This window comes from Pseudochaenichthys georgianus, chromosome 6, assembly GCF_902827115.2.
Source record: "Pseudochaenichthys georgianus chromosome 6, fPseGeo1.2, whole genome shotgun sequence".
Classification (NCBI taxonomy): domain Eukaryota; kingdom Metazoa; phylum Chordata; class Actinopteri; order Perciformes; family Channichthyidae; genus Pseudochaenichthys; species Pseudochaenichthys georgianus.
The window spans coordinates 25655846-25670460 of NC_047508.1; the positions used below are offsets into that span (position 1 = coordinate 25655846).

The 14615-nt window shown below is 42.4% G+C and overlaps 1 protein-coding gene across 1 annotated transcript; it reads right to left on the reverse strand.

Annotated features, from left to right (window-relative positions):
- Window positions 1–7142: 7142 nt before the first annotated feature.
- LOC117447728 (proline-rich transmembrane protein 4-like) lies at window positions 7143–12834 on the reverse strand. The gene is made up of 3 exons (XM_034084591.2): window positions 12712–12834; window positions 11564–12455; window positions 7143–10018 (listed from the first exon to the last, which is right to left on the reverse strand). Exons 2-3 carry the CDS (start codon window positions 12342–12344, stop codon window positions 7947–7949), a joined length of 2853 nt encoding a protein of 950 aa, XP_033940482.1. The 5' UTR covers window positions 12345–12455; window positions 12712–12834; the 3' UTR covers window positions 7143–7946.
- Between the last annotated feature and the right edge of the window lie 1781 nt (window positions 12835–14615).

Genomic DNA, 14615 nt, shown 5'->3' on the forward strand with positions numbered 1-14615 from the left:
AAACGAAATATGTCAGACATAGTTATTTTGATTGGCTAAATGTATTTTTACATTCTCAGTTAGCTTCAGGCCTCACTGAGGAGAAGTATTGAGGTAGAACGCTGGTGAAGCCATTTCCTTATATTCTGTTTGCACAGATAATAAAGCTGGTTGGCAAAAAGGAAGTCATATTCATTCGACCACACAACACAACGCAGAGATACATAAATAGAGAAAACGGATATAATTTGTAAGTGTATTTATTAATGTGTTTAATAAATTCTGACTAGGACAACCACACAAACGGCAGCAACTTTCCCTCTGCTTCATTCTTTTCTCCTGTTCAACAGGCTTATTATCTGATTACCAGCTCTGCACAGCAGACTTGTAGCACTAGCAGCAGTGGAGATGGAGCATCAGAACCTGGAGAATACAGCAACAACAACAAGGATCCATTTGAAGATAGGTAAATGTAAATATTACAGTAATAGTGTACTTTCATTGTGTGGGTTTAGTTAAATAGTTTGTAAGAGAGAGAGAGAGACTCCTGTCCCACCTCCCCATCAGGGCTCAAAATTAACTTTTTTCCTCAGTGTCCCACAACTGTCCCGAATTCTACTTTGTATTGTCCCGGATATAACCAGCAGTGTCCCACATTTAAATTTGTATCGTCGCCCCCCCAATTATGCAGAATACATATAATTTGATACTTTTTTGTCACTTAATCATCACACCATAGACTCTGGTCCACCATGTAAGTTTAAAATACTTATTATTTTAAACATATGAATATTAGACTGATCTGTTGCCTCTCCTAGAGTAGAAGGGAAGAGAGTTGTTTTAAGACATGTTTTTCTATTGTTTCTCAATATCCAGACTAATTTATCATTGTCCTGTCAACATTGAAGAATTCTGATTTGTATTTTTCAATTCAATATGGTATGGCTGTATGGTCTCTGTGTTTTATGATCGGAACCCTCTATCTGGCAATAAAAGTGGTATGAATGATAATAAAAAAACAGAAGTTCCATAATACAGTTTAATAAATGTATCTGTTTTCAGTTCTAGTTACAAGTTATCCTCACAAGTCGTCAGTAGTACTATAGGAATATAAATTGATCTTCTATCTTCATTCATGAATGTCAATCATCTTGCTCTCACTCACCCACCCCCCCAGGCACAAAAACAACTGGAACATTACTCTCTCTTAACATGACACATTATTGTCATACCAGAGTTGATTGACAAACTAAAATTACCTTGCGACCCCCTTTCTAATCGTCACCCAATCTGACTGACGTTCTTGACCAAAAAAAAGTAAAACACTAAAAAAAGATGAAAAGCTAAATGATTAGCTAAATGCCTTACGTTTTTGCAGCTAAAGATTCTAGCCTGGTCACTGACTGGCTGACAAAGAAAATATAAAAATGATAGGCTTCACCTCTTATTCTGATCAACTGTATTTCACATCATTTTCACAAACTTCAAAAGAACATGACACCGCATTTTAGGACGTTTGTATGCATTGTAAGGCACACTTCCGTTGCTAGCGTTAGTTAGCACTAACATTGGCACTTAAGACAACTAATTTACCACAATGGAAGACGGTGCATCATGACCAGGACTTGGGATGTTTTCGTTTCGGGAGTCGGCAGAATTGGGGCTTGCAACAGGGGGCTGTTTATTCAACCACCTCAGCATTTCTTTCTTCTGTTTTTAACTGTCGTGACCGTTGCATTGGCGCGAGTCTAGCAGCAGTCAGCAGCAGAGTGGATGACGTAGAATGCATTCTATGATTTGACAGCCCAATGACTTTGCACTTTTAATTTTTTTTTCACTGTCCCTAAATAGTCCCAGACAAAATAGATTTGTGTCCCAGTAGGAATTTTGTTATTTGTGCTTGAGAAACATTCCACTTGAACTTTATATTTGAATGAACTTAGTAGTAAATATTGTCCTATATTTCTTTCCGATTTCACAGATGCCTGGGCCTAGCAGCAAGAACCTCCACCTGTGCCTGCACCCAGGTCAAGATACACCTCGGTACAAAGGCCTTCACCACAGCCATCATGATCAACCCAGCCAGCAAAGAAGTCTCGCCTAGCACACCTCCCTCCCTCCCGCCGACACAGCCACCAGCAGCCCATGCACCAGGGCTCTCGACTAACTTTTTTCCCCATCCTCCCGGAACCGTCCCGAAATACAATATAAGCCGTCCCGAAATTAATGTGGACCGTCCCGAATTTAAAATGTTAGTTTTTCTACATTATCATGAGTTAAAATAATTCAAAGTGACCTTTAAGATAAATAAAACATCATACAAATCATTAGAGGATAATTCATCAACCTTTTTATTTGAGTAAATCATTCAATCACATAAACAAAGGCCAAATATATTTAAACAAACAAATGAGAAAATTACTCATCCAATTAACAAAAAAATTCAACACTGTCCTGAAGACAGAACCCAGAGTAACCACTAACCAGGATGAGAGTCTGTAACACAGTCAGGAGACCTTTACAAACGGCCCCGCCCCCTCGCACCCAGACGGGAGAGAGAGATCTCGTCTGGATTGGAAAGCTCAAAAATACATCATAGACACATGTTGTAGTCTTATTACATATTAGAAACGGAGTTGGTGAAACTAAAACTGCGATATAATGTGGATGTAGCAATAATACATATGACTTATATTTTTTAAATGTCTCCAGTACCGATAAAAAGTCAGATAACGTCGGAGCTTAACGTTACCACTGTCTTTAATAATTCCGGCCCGTTTAACACCGGGGCTCGGTACCCATCCCTACATGGGGAGAGGCAGCATATTTCTAAGGACTAAATACGATGGAGGGTTCTCTTCTCAGCCTTATTACCCATAGGGGATGAAGAGGAGTAAGTAAATAAAGAGGCCGGCGCTCCAGGGTCTGGTTCTGCTGTGCGTTTTTGTGATCTAACGGTAAAACATTTCAGAATTCCTCCACGGGATGCCATTGTACATCACTCAACCCCCGAACAGAACATAGCTAGACCCGCACATTTGCGGGCACAGCCAGCTGTAGCTACATGTGTGTATTTCGAGGGTTTCTGAATGTTTTGTGCGTGTGTGTTTATCATGGTGTTTATGTTGACAAGGAGGTTTAATAACTGTGTGCTACACAAAACGTGCAGTCGGTTTCATTTTCATCGCCGTTTGTAGTAGAGTTAGCAGGATATTTTTATTTTAACTCGTCACAAAATTATTTTGTATCCTCCCCGACACTATTTTTCTACGACGGGACGTCCTTATGCTCGAGCCCTGCCATGCACCATCACCCCCACCGACACAGCAGCCAGACCCACTGTCTTGGAAGACAGACAAAGACCATGGCACTGCTCCCCCTGTCTTTACATTTATAATGAATACTTGGTTGAGAAAGTTCTGATATTGTCAGGGTTCGTACAGTCATTAAAAACCTGGAAAAGTCATGGAATGCAATATGCAGCTCTGCACAGCAGACTTGTAAGCACTAGGCAGCAGTGGAAGGTGGAGCATCAGCACCTGGAGAATACAGCAAACAACAACAAGTGATCCATTTGATGATGAGGTAAAGATTACAGTAATAGTGTACTTTCATTGTGTGGGGTGAACATAGTTGGAGGGAGAGAGAGAGACTGTGTCGAGAGAGGGAGGAGAGGGAGAGAGAGAGAGAGAGAGAGAGAAGAGAGAGAGAGGGAGAGAGAGAGCATAGAGAGCTCTACCTTCTCTCTCTCATCCTCTCTCTCTCTAGTGTGTGCTCATCTCTTCTCGTCGGCTCCTCTCTCTCTACATCTCTAGGAGATATACCTCTTCCCCTTCCCACTTGAACTTTATATTTTAATGAACCTTAGTAGTAAATACTTGTCCTATATTTCTTTCCGATTTCACAGATGCCTGGGCCTAGCAGCAAGAACCTCCATCTGTGCCTGCACCCAGGTCAAGATCTACCGTGGCTCAAGGGCCTTCACCAGAGGACCAGCATCACTACAGCAGCCTCCACCTCCATCTGTGCCTGCCACAAGATTAAGATACACCTCGGTACAAAGGCCTCCACCACAGCCATCACGATCAACCCAGCCAGCAAAGAAGTCTCGCCTAGCACACTTCCCTCCCTCCGACACAGCCACCAGCAGCACATGCACCATCACCTACACAGTAGCCAGACCCACTGTCTTGGAAGACAGACAAAGACCATGGCACTGCTCCCCCTGTCTTTACATTTAGAATGAATAGTTGGTTGAGAAAGTTCCGATATTGTCAGGGTTCGTACGGTCATTAAAAACCTGGAAAAGTCATGGAATGTAATATTTTTCCCAATGTTTTGGAAAAGTCATGGAAATATAACTAAAGTTGCATCAAATATAATTGATATGTTATATATTTTTATTTTAACTCGTCACAAAATTATTTTGTATCCTCCCCGACACTATTTTTCTACGACGGGACGTCCTTATGCTCGAGCCCTGCCATGCACCATCACCCCCACCGACACAGCAGCCAGACCCACTGTCTTGGAAGACAGACAAAGACCATGGCACTGGTCCCCCTGTCTTTACATTTATAATGAATACTTGGTTGAGAAAGTTCCGATATTGTCAGGGTTCGTACGGTCATTAAAAACCTGGAAAAGTCATGGAATGCAATATGCAGCTCTGCACAGCGGACTTGTAGCACGAGCAGCAGTGGAGGTGGAGCATCAGAACCTGGAGAATACAGCAACAACAACAAGGATCCATTTGAAGATAGGTAAATATTACAGTAATAGTGTACTTTCATTGTGTGGGTGTAACATAGTTAAATAGAAAGAGAGGGGAGAAACATTCCACTTGAACTTTATATTTTAATGAACTTAGTAATTATTGTCCTATATTTCTTTCCCATTTCACAGCTGCCTGGGCCTAGCAGCAAGAACCTCCAGCTGTGCCTGCACCCAGGTCAAGATCTACCGTGGCTCAAGGGCCTTCACTAGAGCCATCACAACCAAGGACCAGAGGACCAGCATCACTACAGCAGCCTCCACCTCCATCTGTGCCTGCCACAAGATTAAGATACACCTCGTTACAAAGGCCTCCACCACAGCCATCACGTTCAACCCAGCCAGCAAAGAAGTCTCGCCGAGCACACTTCCCTCCCTCCGACACAGCCACCAGCAGCCCATGCACCATCACCTACACAGCAGCCAGACCCACTGTCTTGGAAGACAGAGAAAGACCATGGCACTGCTCCCCCTGTCTTTACATTTATAATGAATATTGGTTGACAAAGTTCTGATATTGTCAGGATTCGTACGGTCATTAAAAACCTGGAAAAGTCATGGAATGTAATATTTTTCCCAAAGTTTTTGAAAAGTCATGGAAATATAACTAAAGTTGCATCAAATATAATTTATGTTATCTAATCGCCGAAATAGTAATACTATAATGATAATAAATACTGTATCGTATAATGAAACGTAAAATGGCAACTGTGGCAGTATTTAGCTGGTGAGAGATGTTTACAATCATGCCCTCTAGTCTACAGGAGCTACTATTTGATATAAAGATGCCAAGCTGTCAGGGAAGTGCAGTTTCAACAATGTATGGCTTCTAAAGAATAAGTACCAATTGTGGTTATCAAAAGACATTGACCCAAGACGTGCTAAATGCAAACTGTGTTGTAACATATTCGAATATGGGCGAGGCACCGCATCCTAGCCACACGAAAGAGTCATTTAAAATCACTGATGAAAAAGTGTATGAACCCTGTATTGTAAATACATTTATGTAACATAAATAGTTGGTTGAAAAAAAAAGTTGTAATGCTCAATTTGTATTTGTACACATCACATGAACCCCAGTATGGAATATGAAGTCATGAATCAGTCCTGATGTAACTTTTCTGTGGTGAAAGTAGAGTGATAGAACTATTTTACTCCAAATTCTAATTTACACATTTTCATTTTAGACATGAACAACACTTTTATATAGGCCTATAGTGTAATTCATATATTTCACTACTTTTGTGAACCAAAAACGTTGGTAAACCAAAACTGAAACACCGAAAAAAATGGATGACGAGTAAATCTGTGTTTTCACAAGTTTTTAAGTTTCAATCTGATTTCTAAGCTAAGTATCTCATAAGACAGTGGCTCTAAGGTGAGTGACATTGCATTTCTAGCAAGACCAGAGACTGATCCATTTTGATATGTTACACCATGCCATGCTATAAGAAGTACTTTAAAAGGTGATTTAAGGAGACATAATACCTCACTTCAGTAAGATAAGGTAAGGCTATTTTATTTTAAAAGACAATGAAGGCAGGTTATATTGATTGATATATTTATTATATTGAAAGCCAATTTAATACATAGTCCCCTGAATCTGGAATAACGTACAATTTACAGCCTCACAATGTCAGGAACTTTTCATCTACAGATTGCTTTGGTCTGGTTTTGCTCTTCACTGATTGGTTACTGAGACTTTGAACTCAAACGGACCTCCCCGTTTATAAAACGGAGCTCCCCGTTTATTCGCGCGTAGTTTCGCGCGAATAAACGGACCTCCCCGTTAATCCGCGCGAAACTACGCGCGAATAAACGCGCGAATTGTGGCGCAAAGGGCGTTCCATAGACCACACTTCCACGCTTACCGGCAGGCACCGACTGGCCATCGGGAGGACCGGGAGGGTGTGTGGACGTGTGGCCCGAGTGAGCGAGAGAGAGACCTTACGTGCATTACCGTACCGCAGTGTGAACGCGGCTATTGTTGTTGTTAGCATCTGGTGCTAGCTAGCTGCGCTAACGGATATAAGGAGCTGTTTAAATGAAAACAGAGGAGTGCTCTATCCACACAACTGCACCGAGCACTTGACTTTATGCAGACAGCCAGACAGCGGGACATTGTACGAGAAGTCAGCACACTCATGATTGCAGCAACATGATTGCAGCGTCCAGGCAGCTCCCGTTCGAGCATATGCCTTGAGTTGCACATAGCTCCAACGATCTCACACACACACACACACACACACACACACACACACACACACACACACACACACACACACACACACACACACACACACACACACACACACACACACACACACACACACACACACACACACACACACACACACACACACACACACACTTTGTATTGTATGAGAGAGGTTCCAGGTTGAATTGAGGCGAATATTTGTAATGTTCAGAGGTTGTTGTGTTTAATATTCATGAGAATATTTGTCATTGTTCAAATGATAATAAACATTAGCATAAAGCATATTTGTCCACTCATATGTTGATAAGAGTATTAAAAACTTGAAAAATATTCCTCCAAGGTACATTTAGAACAGATAAAAAATGTGCGATTAATTTGCGATTAACTATGGACAATCATGCGATTAATCGCGATTAAATATTTTAATCGACTGACAGCCCTACTTCAAACACATCTGGCACTCAATTGTATTTGTATTTGTTGCCTTTAGGGTTAGAAGTCAAAGAAGCTTATCTCAATATTTGTAAAATGTCTCACTATTCACTATTGAAAACAGAACAGTAGATTAATGGTGTAGAACGAGCCTTTGTTTGATTCAATATTGTCTGTTCTCTCTATTAAAGAAGGCTTTCCTTCACCTGTTTATCCCTTTAAACGCAAAGCATTTGCAGTCTTGAGCAATAGATTGACATTCATGAACGTGTGAATGGAATGACAATTTCAGTTAAAATACCACAAGCTGATAAAGACAACCTTTACAAATACATTTTGAATATCATATCAACAGTACAGTATTTATACAAAATAAATTAGATCTACATAATAATGTCCATATCAATATTCCCCTTTTGTTAGTTAAGGTAGATATTTCCATCCGTATAACTTATATGATTTACAATTGAATTACTTAATCTAACAATATCAGGGTCTGCTTTTTCTGTACAATGTCAAGTGCATTTAAATCCGAACTGGACATTTATAATTCAATGGTGTCACTGCAAACACTCAGAGTGTCAATTTGTCTGCACACGTTGACAAACTCTGCCTGAACAGCCATATCCCATTCAAGCTGTTTGCTTTCACTCAGGTGTTTAGTCTCTGCCAGTTGTCCTGATCCACGACTGTCCTGGGAGGCTAAGCTCAGGGTTCGGTAGTGCCTGTAGTAAGACAGGTGGGGAATTGCTTGTGGGAGGCTGCTCTGAGCAAAGTTCTGACCCCTGTTTGCCCAGGAGTGCAAGCGCAGTTTTCCGTTCTCTTTGGGATTGCTGCACAGACCCTGGGTTGAACCAGAGACGCTTTCTTTCCAGTCCCATTGCTCTGGTGATATTGTTTGCTTGCAGTGAGATGTCAAAGAGCTTTGTGCCTGGGAAGCCCCTGATCTGGATAGGGCATTCTCTTGATCCGCATCACCACAGGAAGAGGTTCGGTAGAGGGCATTTTCCACAGAGCTAGGCCCTTGGTTAGACGCATCTTGGCTAGGAGAGCTCAAAGAGAGGCTGGAAGAAGCGTGATAGAGTCCTGGCAAACCAAAGATACTGTGAGAGAATATGGATTCACTGAACAGAGCCTGGTCAATGCTGCGGGACAGGTCTATGGGAGAAGGGGGCCGTAGATCCAGTGTAGTGTCTGCCTCCAGTTCCAGGCTATCCAGTGATGATAGCTGGGACTCAACTGCATTTTTATGCTTGTGCGGTGGGGTTGGGGGTGTAGGGAGCGGCAGTAAGGTGATCTGGGTTTGTCTGGAGTTGGAGACTAGCCCATTTCCAGTAGAATCCAGCATTGAGAAAAGAGGAAGTGCCTCTGACTGTCTTTTTGTGGAAACATCACAGACCACCAGCTTTTCTTGCTTACCTTGGGACCAAGTATCGTGAGAGGAGAGGATAGGCAAATCTGCACGTTCCTGAGAGGGTAGGGTGAGCCCTCGTGAAGGGGAGCTGCAGGAGAGGCGGGACCAAGACCCTGGCCGGGGACGAGTTATAGTCTTGATAGAGGAGTTACTGTGACAGAATATAGGGTGTGAACCAATAATTGACAAGCCCAGACACACCCCAACCTCACAAAGTCTGCAGCCTACCTGGTAACCCCACCAAGGCCAGGGCTGGAACCCATAGCCATCGACCCCTCCTAAACCAAGAGCATGCAGGATCCCATAAAACTGGAGGCCTCCACATCCTAACAAACACAACGAAGCTCCTACTCCAGCCCCTGCTGCCCTGCCCCAGTCCTCCACTTTGGCAAAGGGGCAACTCGCAGGTCGCATCCCTTCAGGAGATCCTCCACTCTCTTCGTTGTCATTCAGCCTGTAGATGTGTTTGGTGTTGAATTGCATCAAGCAGTAGAAGATTAGGTAGGAGCCAGAGAGAAAGATAGTAAGACATACAAACAAACCCTGAGGGAATAGCAGGATCGCAAAGGGGAGGCTGTGGAAGAACTGAAGCAAGCCAACACACCCTAGAGAGACCCCAGAATACAACAGGGACATACACAGTAACAGGCAAGGTTTAGGCAAGGCTGTGAACGAGGTGGAGTTAGCAAGTGGGAGTGAAAGATGTGAACGGGAGCGCAAGGAAAGAAGAAGGAAAGCAAGGGAGAAGGCGGAAATTAAACAGGGGAAGGGCAGATTCGAGAGAAGCAGAGAGCTCAGAGGGAGAAGACGATCTTGGTGATTGTAAGCATCATAGAGCAAACAGAAAGCTTGGATCCCGGCAAATGCTAGGAGGTACAAGTGCAGAAGGGTGAAGTAGGGGCTTCCCGGAGGACATCGCAGGGGCAGGCCTAAAAGGCAAACTACAGAGATTAGGCCGAATACGGTAAAGACAGACCCCAGTCCATACACATGTGCTTCCCATGCAAATCCCCATGTGGCGAGGGCAGAGTTCCAGTCCGAATACAGAGGGACAAACAGCACAGGGCTAAGAGGCAGAGAGGGGCGCACAGACTCGTCAGGGGTAAAATCCTCCGGGTAGGTGGGAGTCCACGACTGGTTTGAAGGTTTGAAGATTGTGCCATTGGTGTTTGAGAGAGGCGGGTTATCTTCTTTGAGGTAATCTGTAAAGAAGTATAAATAAAGGAAACATTACCGACCTATTTGTTGTATCAACAGAGAACCACAAGGTAGACGTTTTAAATGCACACATAACTGATGTTCTCAGTTGGCAAATGGCAGAAATCACCTGGGGAACTTCAGCAGGCTGATTATGACATTTTAATAATAGGGACATTCATTTACAAATGAACTAACCGATTGATACAGGTCAAAGTAAATTATACCCACAGTTTTTATTTTCCAAAAAAGGGGAGAATTTGCCATGTTGGAAGTTAATCCATTATAAAACAGAGCATGCTTGTAACCGAGAATCTCTAACTGGGTCACACAGAGAGAGAGAGAGAGAGAGAGAGAGAGAGAGAGAGAGAGAGAGAGAGAGAGAGAGAGAGAGAGAGAGAGAGAGAGAGAGAGAGAGAGAGAGAGAGAGAGAGAGAGAGAGAGGAGAGAGAGAAGAGAGAGAGAGAGAGAGAGAGAGAGAGAGAGAGGAGAGGAGAGAGAGAGAGAGAGAGAGAGAGAGAGAGAGAGAGAGAGAGAGAGAGAGAGAGAGTGTGTGTGTGTGTGTGTGTGTGTGTGTGTGTGTGTGTGTGTGTGTGTGTGTAAGATAGAGAGATGTGTGTTGATTAGCCAGTATTGACCTCATTGCTGCTCTCATTCTGTGTGGCTATTATTAAGCACGGTCAAGAGGTGCTATCATATTTGTTACATACTTTATTCAAGAAAAAACAGTCATATTAAATGTGCATAATGCACCAGTGATTGTGTAACTAATAAATAATGTAGGCACTTTATCTCTTGGAGGAAATCATTCAAAGTAAGCAGTATGGAGCCACCAGAACCAGGAAGCCTTCTGGTTATAACTGGAATGTGTCCTATTTCTGGTCCTCCATCATAAGTGAAGTGATTGTGTCAACACAAGCAGAGATACATTCTAAGCACAGGATTTTGTCAGTAATATTTGATACATTTACTCATCAAACAGTAGATTTGGCTGACAATTGTGTATTAAATGTGTAGGCAACTTTTAACAGTTCTGTTAAAGCCCTCCTCCCCTTATGCTTGTGGACAACACATCATTTACTTTGACAAGTAAGTGCCATCATTTGTGTGTGTACAGTAAATACTGCAGATGTGCACCACATTATCTTGTAACCTTTGAGTGTGGGTAATAAAAACTGTCTGCAAAATAAAGGAAATGTTTTTATATCAACAAGATAGTGGAGGAATGAGTGGGAGAACCTGTGATAAAAGGATTGAGAGGGGGAGAGAGGGTTTAGGGACAGTCGGGGAGGGATGTTTCAGGAGAGTGAACGCTCGGAGGAGTGAAGTGATGCAAACCATTCTGTGAATGTAAAATAATTGTCTCTGCAAGCAGAATACATATTGGTAACACTGCAGTCAAAGACCTGGAGTCTTGTGGATTTTATTTTAGGTATTTAATGAGACTATAAATCTTATCATTCATGATATAGGCTATAAGGGTTTGTGTAATCATGTTCAGTAAATCATGCATGCTCCAAATGCATTACATTTCAAGGCATGACTCTTACCTTTATCTTCTTCTATTCGAACCGCTCCTTTGTTTAAATTAAGTCCTGTAATATCAGTCATTCCATCTTTGCTCTCTGTCACTGGGACAGTCCCCTCTTGTGTCTCTCTCTGCCTGATACCAGGGCCCGTGGTCCATCGCCATGTGGCTGCTGTTGGAGTTGGGCGCTCAAGGCCAGGCCAAGGTCCACCAGAGACCGTTGTTGTGGAGTCGTGGCCTGATGGAATTGAGCCAGACAGAAGAAATGGTAACTGGGGGACAATCTTCTCATTATTCAAAGCTGGGAAAGTCGGCCGATTCTCTCCAGTCCGTGTAAAATGCAAAGTAAATCTAGTACTCGTTTCAGCTGGCTGATACTTTGATGTCTGAGGTGGTACGCCTTCTGGTGATGGTCCTACTGGTTGTGTTCTCTCCTTGGAGGTCGTATCTTCTGTAGGACTCGATATGACATGTCCCTTCTCCTTAGGAAACACATTAGATTTCTCTACGCTGTCCTGTAAATCCTCATATTCTCCAATCACTCCTTGTCTATCTAACTCGTCAGATGACAATAAAGGCAAACTCGCAGGTAGACCCAGAAATTTGACATTCTCAGTCCTAAACATAGGATTCCTTGCTGCTAAAGCAAATCCATTATGTTTCTGTGGGAGCTTTGATAGATGCTGCACTGCTGTATCTGGCTGTTGTGTTTCCTTGACATTTTCTCCAGTAAATGCTATGACATGGAAAGAGAGAGGCAAGTAGAGGGGGAGAAGAAGATACAGATTCCACAGAGAGAACATGGTGAGGGTCTACAAACTCCACCGCAATGTCACATGATGAAGGTTTCAAGGGATGTTGGCCTATCACAGATCTTTAACCCCGGGTATCTGAAGACCTGATGGCTAATACACCTGTGGGAGAAAGAAAGGTTACTCTCATTCAGGACACTATAAGTACAACCACATATCAAACATTGTGTATATAATATCTCAATAAATAGCTTGAATTTCTTCATGTTACTAAACACCTATACCCCCTTCATCTATAATGTCTTCTGACTTAAACACTGTACACACGTTACAATAACAAGATTAATTCTTAATAACAGCAAATACAAATCAATACACAACTGCTTTCTTGTAGCCGGTCTCAGTTCAGCTTTCTTACCTCATCAATCCACTCTCTGCTGCATCCTCTTTAAACATATATGCTCCTCCATGTTGCTGCATGCCTGCAGTCTCTCTCTGCGTAGTGCTCTGTGTCCTTTCATACTCACTGTGATGTGCCCCTCTTCTCTCCATCCGACAGTTAACACATGGGACGGAGAGACCCCACCTCCCAGAGACAACCCCCGCTGTCCCACTCTCTGCCGCTGCACTGATCTGACAGCCTGTTTGCACAATCCCGATCTCCTAAATCTAAGGCATCATACACACCACACTAAGTATCATCTCTTACTGCTGTCTCTGTTCATCACACCGCTCACACACATCCCTCTGGTACGTTATAGGCTGCATGTGATATTCAGTATGAAAAAAGAAGTGAAGAGGAAGGGGGAAAAAGGAAATAAATATGTCATAGGGGCCATAACACGATCGTCAACCATCCGGCAGGCAGTACCCTGCACTGAGCGAACCAGTGCTACGGATCAATACATCCTATTGAGTTTAATCTACAACTGATGTTGTGCCCTTCCTATTAAAGTAGGCTTCACTCAGTTGGTGTCACAATTAGTATATTCGAAACGAGAAAATTATCTTTGAATAGCAAACATGCGTAATGAATGCTAGTGGTTACTTGTGTGCATTTATCTGAACATCTCAATTACCATCTGTCACCTTGATGCAATGCCATTACTTGACATGAATGACAATTTTACTCTCTTCTTTTATTTTCTTGTTCGTGTGTGCTTTTTTGCCCAATGGGGGGATATCCAGTAGCCTCGTGGCCTAATTCAATTCTCGAGGACAGTCCTAAAATAGACACTGATCCACATACCTTAGGATGCATTTAAAGTCGGAGTTTAAAGCATATTAACACTATGTGTCTGTGTGGCTGATGTAAGGATCTGAAAAGTTCTCCATAGGCCTTTGCTGAACTATCAGGAGACATGAATTTCTAAACCAGGATTAGTATTTGCGTGAATGAACATTGATTCTTCTTCCATCCAAATGATTTACATTTGGATCAAACTGCATACCAAATCAGTTTGCCAAACATATATTTAACACAATATGCAAAAACAAACATTACAATTCTGCCTGCCAAGATTTCTGGCTGTGACTGCAAATACTACGCCCAATAATGAAGAGAGCAGTTTACCTATCTCCTACATTTTCATCTTGCACAAGCTTCCTTTTGCAGGATTACATCTATTTACTCATAACAGTGGTATTCAGATGAATGTGAACAAAGATTGAAAGACAGTGAGGGCTATTTTAGATAATTTGAGAGACACTCAGTGATGAAGATAGCAACTTCCCCGAGGGGTGTGATTAACCCGCTGTCTGATGAGGACACAGGAAGGTGCCAACCCAGCCGTAACTAAAGTGACTGCAAAGGAACAATGACAAGCCAAACATATGAGCTCAGTGAGGGACATGGGGTAATTATTGCAGCCACACACTTGCTATCTTAATTCTTTGGGCAACTGGTTTCTGTTTAGACAGGTCATACTCCAACAACACAAAGTCAGCAGGGATTGGACTCCAGCTGGTAATGTGGCCAGTCAGGACAAGAAACAGAAACAAAGCTGCACAAGCAAAGATGAGGACGAAAACAAACCATGGCCATTGTTAGGATAAAGGGAGGAAACAAACACATTTACCTAGCCTTTTCAAACGATATTCCCAAACATTTTTCACTTTTTAAGTTTGTTACTGTAAAGGGTTAAGGGGTTAACAGACAGTCATATTCTTGAATGACTTTGGATGTAAAGTCAAAGGAGGACACGCAAGTGAATACCTTGAGAATAAAATGCCACACTGGGAAGCCAGACGTCAAACTTGTCCTTTTTGCATAGCGAATTAATAAAGACCTTCTAACAAACAATTTATATGAAACTGAAACTC